Genomic DNA, 12255 nt, shown 5'->3' on the forward strand with positions numbered 1-12255 from the left:
TTTTAAAATTTTTCGTATATTTTTATTTATTTATTTGAGAGCAATAGAGACAGAGAGAAAGAGGCAGATAGAGAGAGAGAATGGGCGCGCCAGGGCCTTCAGCCTCTGCAAATGAACTCCAGACACATGTGTCCCCTTGTACATCTGGCTAACATGGGTCCTGGGGAATGGAGCCTCGAACCAGGGTTCTCAGGCTTCACAGGCAAGTGCTTAACCACTATACCATCTCTCCAGCCCTCTAGTCAGATTTAAATAATAGAGGCACGAGAAACTAAGTTATGAAGGAAAAAGATGAATTAACTGACATTTAGTATGTGATTAACTGGTGTGTATATTCAGGAATGGGAGTGATCGATGTTTTCTTTAGAACCTACTTAAGATTTTGAAAATGATTTTTATAAGACAATGGATAACCTCTTTTGAATACTGAAAATTAAACATATATGAAATATCACAAATGAATTGTCAGGTAGTCCAGATAGAAAACTTCAATAGCTACTTCATGCTTCCAGATGTTCCTACAAGGAGCTTAGAAACTGCCTCTACTTTATAACAAGTCATAAACTCAGCAAGCTGAAAATGGGCTGCTTGTAAGATAATAGGAAAAGTAATGCCTCAAAAGACAGACCAGTGTCATAACTTTCCAGAGAAGATACCTGCAAGCAGATACTCCGTGTAAGCCTTTGTTAGAGTGCAGGACTATGAAATGTGATAGAAAGGTTTCTGGAGTCTCAATATTGACAAGTCAAAATGACAAAAATAATCAGTGGAGAGCAAATCACATGAAGTCCTCATAATTATGTGCTCTTTGGTCAGGTTCTCTGAATATTCAAGCTACAATAATCAATACAAAATATCAACCATCAACAATGGCACAGATGAGGATGAGGAAATAGGAAAAGTTTGTTATTACAAAATATTTCTACTAATAATCAATGAACCAGTACTGTGTCTTAAAGGTTGAGTTAAATCATGTATATCCTATTCATTAAATGGGCATGTACTTAACAACAGATCACCAAAATATATGAGGTAAAAGGTAATAGAAGTGCTTGATGTTTCCAGTTGATCCTATAGAGAAAAAAAAAAAATATATATATATATGTATATATGTATATATATGAATCTGTTGTACTTGGCAAGCTCAATACTAATACCCTTCTATCAGGAATGGTCACCTCTAATAATCAGAAAGAAAAAAAATGATGGAAAAATATAAATACAACTAAAAATTAAGAAAGTGGGAAAATTAAAGTTGTAAACACAAAGTAGAACTTTAAAGTACTAATCACCAACAGGACATTATTTAAAAACTGCATAATATATCCTTTCTCACGCTCAGTAAGATATGCTATCTATTGAGAATTTTTGGAAGCGGGAGTCAATCTCTGCTCTGAGAAATAGTAGAATTAAACTGGAAATGAATAAAAGAAAGAACAGATGGGGAGAAGGTTCCGTGGGTAAGAATGCTTGCCAAGCAATCAGAAGGGCCTGAGAGGTTTTGATTCATAATGAGTTCAATTCCCAATACCCGTGTAAACAGCTGTGTTTGGCCAAACACCTTTATAACCTCAGTCTCAAAGGAACCAGAGACTAGAGAATCACTGGGGCTCACTGTGAGCCAGTCAGCCAGAAAAATAAAATGGCAGCTCCTCTTCAATGAAGAGAATGGGTCTCAAGGAAGCATAGGGATGTGTAAGAAGAGGAGGATGCATGACCTTCTCCTCTGGGGTCTATACAAATGCCTGTGTATGTGCAAATGTATACATGTGCAAGCATACAGCATTCACAACACCCCCCCAACACACACAGGGAACAAAAGGAGGGAAGACAATGAGAGAGGATGTTGTAAAACATTCCAAAGCATACTTCTAAATACTACATAGGTTAAAGAACACCGCAAAACATAGATTTATAAATTTTAAAACAAAATGAAAATATGCTGCAATTTAGAAAAAAATGTAGATTGGAATAAAGGTAGGGCAAAGCGAAGATTTTTCACTATAGAATATTTTAAATATTTAAAATATAAAAGAGGGCTGGAGATGGCATAGCAATTAAGGCACTTCTCTATAGAGCCTATGGACCTATATTTAATTCCCCAATACTTGTGTAAGACAGGTGTACAGGTGGCACACGCATCTGGAGTTCATTTGCAATGGCTAGAGGCCTTGGAGTGCTCATTCTTTCTTTATGGGCTTCTTTTTATCTCAAATTATATATATTATATACACACACACACACACACACACACATACACATATATATATGATATACAATTATATATGAAATTATATATATATAATTATATATTAAATAAAATTAAAGGTAAATAAGGAAAATGAAGAAATTAAATTTAAAGTAAGAATAAGAAAATAATATATATTTGAGTACAATTAAGTACATGAAAAATAGGAGATCAATACAAAAAAGTCAAGGAAACTAAAAGTTAACTAACTGTGCAAAAGCGTCTTAAAGTCTCAGCATCTCTATGTCTGTTAATCTCTGGGTCATTATGGAAGTATTTACTTCTTCTGTTTGTAGCTTTTGTTTATATTGTTTCAACATTGACTTCAGCATTAAGTATTACTATTGTTACCAAATTGAGTATGTGTGGTGCCTGTAATGTTCCCTTGGCTATATCTATCTATCCGCTCCACATCCTAACCACTGGTGACCACTAATTATTCTCACAATAGATTGTTTTGCTTGTTCCAGAATGTCATATAGTTGCAACTTCAGTCTTTGAAACATTTGTATGTTATCTTTCTTCCTTTGGTAATACACATTAAGTTTTTTTTCATAGTTCCCAGTGTCCAAATGAATCTTTTTATCCATAATATATAAGTGTGGAATTGTAATAACACAATTTTCAAACAAAATATTTCTCATTCTTTCCATTTACTCTGAGTGAAGATGCACGTGAATGTGAATATATTTTTTTTTCACTAAAACTCGGTAAATTATTTTCTTTCTTTCACTAGGAAAGATGGATCAAAAGAGCCAATAGTAGAGATGAGAACAGAAGATGAACGAATTACGAACCATGAGGACGGGAGCCCAGTAAATGAACCAAACGAAACCACACCATTGACAGAACCTGAGTGCGTAGCTTCTAAAGTCTGTTATTTGAGTGTAAATATTAGGAAAGTGAAAACACTTTTTTTATTATTTGCAATGTGAATTTATAAATAATCATTATTTCTATAGCAATTATAATGTTTATTATAAAACAACAAGAGAAAATCTAACTCCATTTTATTAAGACATTTCACATGAAAAATTTGCATCACTACAAGAAAAAATCCATTCTTAAATCATAAAGTTTCAATCTTATGCAAAACCTGTGGGGAGATATATATAGTTAAATATACTTACAATGTTACATTTTCAGAAAAGAACTATGTTAACCTCCTCTCATTGCCCTAAATTTATGCTAAAAATGAAATGGGGCTTTATAATTTTGTTTTATTTTTTATTCTTTCATGAATTTCTGAAAAGAGAAAAGGGATGGAGAGATGGCTTATAGTTTAAAACACTTCCCTATGAAATCTAAGGATACATGTTCAAATCCCTAGCACCCATGTAAGAGAGATGCACATGGCTCTGGAGTTTGTTTTCAGTGGCTAGAGGTTCTGCCCATATTCTCTCTCTAATTAATTAAAAAATCCTTAAAGAAAAGAGAAATCATTTATTTATATTACTCATGTGTGTATGGGTAGGTTTGTGGGAGATGCACTTTTGTCCATGTGTGTACGTGTTTACATTTGTATAGCAGTTACTTTCTCATGCTAGGAAACAACACCCAACAAAAATTATATTTCGAGAATAAAATTATTATTTTGCTTACAGTTTCTGTGGCGGTTTCATCAGGGTGGGGAAAGAATAGAGAGAGCAGGAAGCTGGCTCGCATGGTCACATATCTGCAGGAGGTGGTCTGTGTACAAGGCTTAAAATTGGCCAAAGCCAGCCCCAACCTCCTCCCGCAAGGCCCCATCTGACAAAGCACCAACATCTTTCTGAATTGCTACAAGCTGCAGACCCAATATTCAAAGCCCATGAGCCCATGGAGAACATATTATTCAAATAACCATGGTGGGCATGCACATATGGAAACCAGAGGGCAACCTTGAGTGGCTCTGAAGCCATAGTTCACCACTTTCAAAACAAGGTGTCTTCATTGCCCTATACCTGACCACTTAGGCTAGACTCGCTGATCAAGTAAATGTTAATTTTTGTATATCATTTGTATATCTATTTGGGTAGGTCATTTTCACATAATTACTTTAATAGTCATGAATTATTGTTCTCAACCAAAAAAGCAAAATATGTTTCAAATGAATCCCAGAAGAATTAGGGCAGCGATGTCTATTTCTCTATAAAATGTGGTGATTAAAACCATTGGTGAATTGATACTGTATCTGAAATTAGGTATACCATTTTTTCATGGATGGAAGTTGTATCTTCAAAATTATCATGTGTGTGATAGAATATTAGCCTAATAAATGGAACAATGTAAGAAAAGAATGTAAACAAAATATTCAATGGCTTAATAGGGGAATCAAACCTCAAATTGGGGTCCTTAAGCTTCACAGGCAAGGGCTTAACTGCGAAGCCATCTCTCCAGCCCCATGAAGATTCTTAATCTTAACAAGTTTGTTATTGCTTCATATCTTACAACTGGAAATAACTTACATATATATTATATGTATAATATATATATGATATAAAAGTGCTAACCATAGTACTGAAGAGAGCAAAGAAAACTTACATAGTAAAAACAAAATATAACAAAAGAGGTTTCCAACCTACACTCATCTGTACTAATTTCCTAAGAACATTCCCAATTTACACAATTTTGAATTTTACAAAGCAGAGCATGCAATAAATTACTGTTTATCCTTGAATGATATGAGATCTACTAAACAATGTGGTTAACATATAAATGCCTTTTGGGGTTTTTCCATTTTAGAAAACTTAATTTTATTTTTTATATGACTTAATTATTCAATTGAATCTACCCCACAGTGAACAAAATATCACATCTATAGCCATTCATACCTTATTTTATACATTTCTTTATCACATTTTTACAAAAAATTCTAATTGTATTATCTGTTAATCTACTTTACAGTCTATTTTATACCTACAAGGTTTTGATCTGCTTCTCAGGTGATAAACATAGCATATTTCTTTGGATGTTATTATCCAGCGTCCACATGCCCAGGCACCCCCACATCACACAGTCTTTTAAAAGGTATTGAGGTGACATGACAAAATTAGGTTATGATTATTTTTTCTATTCCTTACAGAAAACTGCCTTTAAAAGAAGAAAATGGGAAAGAAGTCTTAAATGCAGAAGCTATAGAAATCAAAGTTTCTAATGACATCATCCAATCTAAAGAGGATGACGGCAAGGCATAACCCCCGGGTTGGAGCAACTGGACCACCAGTACAAAGCGCATTCAGATTGCAGTGACCCTATGACCAAAACTATTCCATTGACCTTAATTTCTTGGGGAATGTCTAGCTTGGAATAGCTTGTACACATATACATATGATCAAACCTTCCTTCTCATTGTCCATTTCCTTTGTTGTTGTGGTTGTGGTGGTTGTTCATTTTGTTATAAATTTTCAGTATAAAAACTTGGTTGGCAGCAACTTTGGGTATCAATTTGACTCTCTGATTGAAGTCCTGCAAACTATTACATGTCTAAAGTGCTCTCCCTTGTCTCACAGGACACCAACAAATATATATTAAGCTCTTTAAAATATGTAGGTGCAATGGAAAACAGAACAAAAAGCTTTGTGAGCTGAATGTATAAGCAAGCGCTGCATGTTTATGAATCTTATCTTGGACACACACATGATGAGTAGGGTTTTCAGCTTAAAGTGAAGGTGCATAAAAAATGTTATTCCATTTTATCAGGAGAATTTCAGGGAACCCAGATTTGAAAGAGCCAGTTAATGATCACCTGCAGGTATTAAAGAAATGAGGATGTGTTGGGGAATTATTTGATGATGATAGTACATTTTCAACACTGATCTTTGATACAATGAAGTACCAGGTCAAAATTGTTACCCATATGAAAGAATATAAATCAAGTGTAAAATTAGAGTAGAAGGACTCCCTAAACCTCTATATGCCATAATCACTCACAATGAATGACACAAAAATTCAATGTATTTATAATGTTGATTTCTGCCCTCAGCTTCAAAATAAAATGAATTGACATGGGAACAATGTGAATATGTTATCTTGAGATATTTATAATTATATAATATTTTTGTTTTAATATAATTTACCAAAAACAAAATTATTACTCTATAAATACTTTAAATCAAATTGTCAGGAATGTTTTACTGTGTAGTTGGGGGATAGTTTTTAATAACTAATTTCTTAACACTATATTTATGTATATCCCTCACTAAATGAAATCGGCAATTAATGCTCAGTTAAAAGAACAAATTTAACATACAATTAATGTTGCAGAAAATTTTCAATAATGAACAAGTTACCATTATTGCTTTTTCTTTCTATAATGTTGCAGCTAGAACCCATTTTAAGATTTTGATAAACAAGTCTAGTTGAATTAATTTTTTGACTATATAACATAAAATTTCTAATATAACTTGTTATGGCCTATATCATAATGCATTACTTACTAACTTCCAAGCTATGCAAGCTCCCAGTTTAAAAAAAAAAACTTTTAAAAAGTCTCAACTGTGATTTAAAGTATAACATATTTGTAACTATAAATACACAAACCCATTGGGAGCAGGGTTTAGATTAGTTCTTAAACTAGAGATCCAAAGGATTATTTGGTCCCCATTACACTCATAACCCTTGGTGATTCAGGCATAGACTGAATAACTCCAATATTGACTGGCTAGAGAATACAACCCACTATTAGAAGGAACTGTTGGCAGCACAGAGGACCTGCTTTGAAATGGAGGCAATTTGAAGAAAATTAAATATAATGTCTATGGCACTCACGAATTGGTTTATGAAGTGCTTAAAATTGTCAGGCAAGGCATTATTTTGCTCTGTTCCTTCCTTGGCTAGCTGTCAGCTGTCCAGAACATGCCCACCTGCATCTAAAGCACCACAGCTTCCAGGTGTCATCTTTGTAATCTCAAGGCTAAATGTAGGAATCTCTCCGCTGCAATTGATGGCATCTTCTCAAGAGGAAAATAACAAATCTGTGCCTAACTAGGAATTAGAGCAGTGTCTAAAACAGTTCTTTCCATCCTTCTAAGTAACTTGACTATTCAACTGGTTCTTGGCAGATTTGACAGTGGATGTTTAATTTACATTTGTCTGATATTTGCTTTGCTTAAGTTAGGTTTGCTGTCATTTATGTCCTTTCATTTTTTTTTTTTTTTGCAATGGTGTGATAAAACTAGTCAAAATACTTGAATTAGTTTGTGCAAAGTGAATAAGCTTAGTAGTGTCTATAAAGCAATAGCCATGAACACTGATTTTCACTGAATAGGGCCACTTTGTTTAAACAGATAGTGAACTAATTGGGATGACTGAGAAATTAGCTCCGCATGTTTACTCTTGTTATGTTTGTGCCACACTGCAAGAACAGAGGTCAGAACAAAGAGCAGAATATTGTGTCTTCTCAACCTGAAACTTCTGTTTTCTCACTTCTTTGGATTTTCTAGATAAATCATCTGATGTACATTTATAGGTGTGCTGTTAAACTTCTTGCCACTCATGTGGAGAGTCCTTCATTATAAAAAAATAATATAAAATTTGGAAATCATTTTGACAGACTGTTTCAAGTGCACAGTTTCTAGTGTCTAATCGATGCTTAATTCTTGTTCTGGAAATCTGGCCATCGCTGTGAAAAACTTTTTTAAAACATAACAGAGGAATGCTCCAAATTCCACTATTTGTAAAGGTTCCAAATAAGACATGTCTCATAGGAAACTGAAAGATATGACTTGGACAGAAATAACCTGTTTCTATATCTAATTTTTCTCTTAGACAAAATTATTCTGTGTAACTCTGTAAATATTTTTTTTACTGTCTTAAGGTCCTCTTAAATGTCCAGAGTTGTCAAAATTTATAATATAAACTGTACCCAATCCCATTTTAAACCAAGAGGCAAATGCTAGGTTATGCACAAACAAATAATGACAATCTATATTCAGCATCCTAAAAGAGAAAATGATAATGTCAGAACTTCAGTAAATATTTTGTTGTTAAAATGCCACAGATTAAAGTGTCAATATATTTTAAAATGATTAAGAATTGTGACATCAATAGATTATTTATTGTTTTCATGGTGAGATGTATTGTTACTCTGTTTTTATTAATGTCTAACATGAATGTAATCTCTCTACTTTTCCCTTTAACCTTAGTAGAAATGCCTACAATATCAATTTGCAAAATATTTTGACTCCATAAACTTCACATGAATCCTAGACATTGAATTAAATGTTTATAGAAATAGAAAGATTATATCAATCAAATTATTTACAAGTGCCAGCAATGAATTATAACTTGGCAACCATGCCTTTATTTTGTGCTTCTTATTTTGAATAATTAAGAGGTATTTGTGCCTTTGAATTAGTAAGTCACTACTTTATAAAAAGAAAAAAAACATACTACAACTTCCATCACTATTGACGTACATGGATTAAACCTGTGACACTTGAACTACACTGTATTATTTACTTTCATTGAGTAAGCTTGGTGTAAGGTCTTTTACTTTGACTATAAAGTCCAAATATAAGAAATTATAGTAACACTGACAAAATAATTTTATGCATACATGAAATATTTTTATTTGTTCTACATTATCTTTCTCAAAGTAACTATATATAGATATTGGAGAATAGAGTTGTTAGCAGAGAGAAAAAGTCAACAGATAATTTTGAGAAACAGGGCAAATTACTGTGGTGTCATTTTCTTCACTATTCCTATTGAGATTAAAAATAATCCCTGGGATAACATACACATCATTGAAAATATATAAATTTGAAGTGTTAGAAAGGGAATTTTACATTTCTTAAGGAATATTGGTATAACATAATTATTTATGAAATTAGCAGTGACCTTTTTCATGGAGAATAATATAAACACCACTGGAATTTCTCATGGAGTTCTTTTCTAAAGTACTTTTACAACAAACTATTAGGAGTTGAAAATATTTTAAATGAGATAGTTTGCATTATTTAGTTATAGAGACAAAGTATTCACCTATCTTTATTAACTCTTAGGAGCATTCTTACATAGTCCCTGTAACAGAAATTGCATGCATATACTAAAATTAAATGGTGGGATTTTCAAAAAAATACTCAGATCACAAAATGATAACGTTTTAACATGTTATTTACTTCAATATGAAGCAATGATGTGTGTAAATTAAAATGTTGTAAAAGGGCTTATACATAGTAGTTGCTAAGGACATATAAATTTCTTTCAGGTCCCACCCTTCCTGTTTTTAAAAATTGCATTTACTTATGCAGATGCAGATATGTAACATCACTACAGAAGAATATTAACATATTAATTACTTTCCCTTGTATAAAAGTCAAAGACTTTTATATTATATATAATGATAAATATTTATTTGATAACACTTTTAATATTTTTAGTAAAACAGTTCATTATTTTTAATGACTTTATCAATAACTTGAATCTTTTAGTTGATGTATCTCTTTAATTTTTCACCTTAAAGTAAATTTTTAGGCTTATGAACACACAATGTTCACAAACGTTGTGTAAATTCCCAATATAAATTAAATATTACCACTTTGTTTTCTTGTCTGAAATGAAAATACATATCTCTTAGCATCTAGTTTTAGCTTTTCTGGGAAAAGAATAAGTAAAGAATGACTGTCAGAGCACGTCAATCATGCGAGAAAGGAGAGCAGAGGACAAAAGAAATTTAAGGACGCTGAAAGGCAAGCCACAGGCTTACATTGGAATGGGTAAGAAAGACCCGAATGTGAGCAATGCTGCACCAGTGGGTAGGACCATTTTTTAAACAAAAATTCCAATAACACTAAAGCAAAGCGGGGGGAAAGCTAGTGAAATCTGGAAGAAAATGGTTAACAGTCAAAGAATCCATGGTTCCACTTGCAAAGAAGGCTTTTTTTTATTAAGAAAAAATGTTATTATAAAAGAAGTGGTATTGTTGCGAGCAAACATAGTTTGTCCAAATTTTAAGAAATGTTTATGGTTTAGCATTTGCCTCTAACCCCTGTTAAAAATAGACCAACTTGTTAGAGAAGGTAAACAAAACACATTTTTGGTACGTGAATTCTGTGTTCTGATCAGTATGCATTAAAACATGCAATCATTTATTTTCTTTAACTTATATATTTCGTCAGAATTCTATATTCTTCTGTTGACTATCATGTTTTCTTATTGTTTCAATATAGTATGTCCCTATGAAATGCTGTATATATATGTCTAAACTGTAAAAAGTATACTGCAAATGTTGAAGTTTTGTATTTATGAGAGACATTGAAAGTATGGCTTATGGTATATCAAAATTGTCACTCTTCACCATTTGTATATTAATAGTAAAGATACTTTTACTTTAATAAAGTGTTAAATTTTATGTTTTTTTCTAATAATATATCTTCAATGAGTGAGTTTATAATTTTAGGTCTAAGGAAATCTACAAACATTTCTATATATTCCAAAAAAATAGCCATTATATATTTTTTGTTTGTTTTTATTTATTTATTTGAGAGTGACAGAGAAAGAGGCAGAGAGTGAGAGAATGGGTGTACCAGGGCCTCCACACACTGCAAACGAATTCCAGATGCGTGCACCACCTTGCGCATCTGGCTAAGGTGGGTCCTGGGGAATCAAGCCTCAAACTTGGGTCCTTAGGCTTCACAGGCAAGCACTTAACCACTAAGCCATCTCTTCAGCCCCATTATATATATATTTTAAAAATTTATTCTGTTCCAGGGATAGAGGTTGGGGATATATGCAAAACAGCATCTTTGGTGTTAACTGGGAAACTGTGAGATATGTAAATTTTTTCACAACTGTAGGGAAAAGCGCCTGCATAGACAAGGAGAATGGGCCTCAGTTTAGGTCCCAATTTAACTTTCTTGTGATTTAGGTGTACAGTAGAATGTGATGTCCATTAGATTTGAAATATATTCTTTAATATTCAAAATGTTTATTTTGTTAGTAAATGGAAGGCAACCTAGAGCTTACAGGAAATTATGCTTTATCCTAACATATGAAATGCTCCCACACCTAAGACGGTACAAAGTCATATACTTAAGAAATAGTACCTTGGGCTGGAGAGATAGCTTAGCAGTTAACCACTTCCTGTGGGGACTAAGGACCCCGGTTCAAGGCTCCATTCCCCAGAACCCACTAGCCAGATGCACAAGGGGGCACATTGGTCTGGAGTTCATTTGCAGTGGCTGGAATCCTGGCACACCCATTCTCTCTCTCTCTCTCTCTCTCTCTCTCTCTCTCTCTCTCACTCTCTCTCTCTCTCACTGCCTCTTTCTCTCTGTCACTCTCAAATAAATGAAAAATAATAAACAAAAATTTAATTTTTTTCTCAATTTTTATTAACATTTTCCATGATTATAAAAACTATTCCATGGTAATACTCTCCCTCCCCCACACACTTTCCCCTTTGAAATTCCATTCTCCATCATATCCCCTCCCCATCTCAATCAGTCTCTTTTTTATTTTGATGTCATGATCTTTTCCTCCCCTTATAATGGTCTTGTGTAGGTAGTGTCAGGCACAGTGAGGTCATGGATATGCAGGCCACTTTTTGAAGAAGTAGTACCTAGTAGAATATTTAACCAGTGACTTAAATTAATAGTAAAGTAAGTAAAATGATATATAAAATACATTTTGAGGAAAATCTGATAGTAATTTTTGCTGTTCATTATAATTGACTATTAAAAGGAGAGAATCTAATTATTTTTTCAATTTTTTAAAAAAGTTGTGTCCATTTTTTTTTTAAATTTTTTTAAATTAATTAATTTATTTATTTGAGAGCGACAGACACAGAGAGAAAGACAGATAGAGGGAGAGAGAGAGAATGGGCGTGCCAGGGCTTCCAGCCTCTGCAAACGAACTCCAGACGCGTGTCCCCCCTTGTGCATCTGGCTAACGTGGGACCTGGGGAACCGAGCCTCGAACCGGGGTCCTTAGGCTTCACAGGCAAGCGCTTAACCGCCAAGCCATCTCTCCAGCCCAGTTGTGTCCATTTTTTTAAACCAGTATAAAATTTAATTCATTCTTAA

At 33.3% G+C, this 12255-nt stretch overlaps 1 protein-coding gene across 3 annotated transcripts in view; it reads left to right on the top strand.

Moving 5' to 3' along the window:
- The window catches only part of Ncam2 (neural cell adhesion molecule 2), a 464091-nt gene extending 453492 nt beyond the window's left edge, over positions 1-10599 (top strand). For all 3 annotated transcript variants that reach the window (XM_045149438.1, XM_045149439.1, XM_004654373.2), the window contains 2 exons: positions 2985-3104; positions 5313-10599. In XM_045149438.1, the coding sequence (XP_045005373.1) occupies positions 2985-3104; positions 5313-5424 (232 nt within the window). In that variant the 3' untranslated portion in view covers positions 5425-10599. The remainder of the gene's footprint in view (positions 1-2984; positions 3105-5312) is intronic.
- The last annotated feature ends 1656 nt before the right edge of the window (positions 10600-12255 follow it).

This window comes from Jaculus jaculus, chromosome 5 (genome assembly GCF_020740685.1).
Source record: "Jaculus jaculus isolate mJacJac1 chromosome 5, mJacJac1.mat.Y.cur, whole genome shotgun sequence".
Taxonomy (NCBI): domain Eukaryota; kingdom Metazoa; phylum Chordata; class Mammalia; order Rodentia; family Dipodidae; genus Jaculus; species Jaculus jaculus.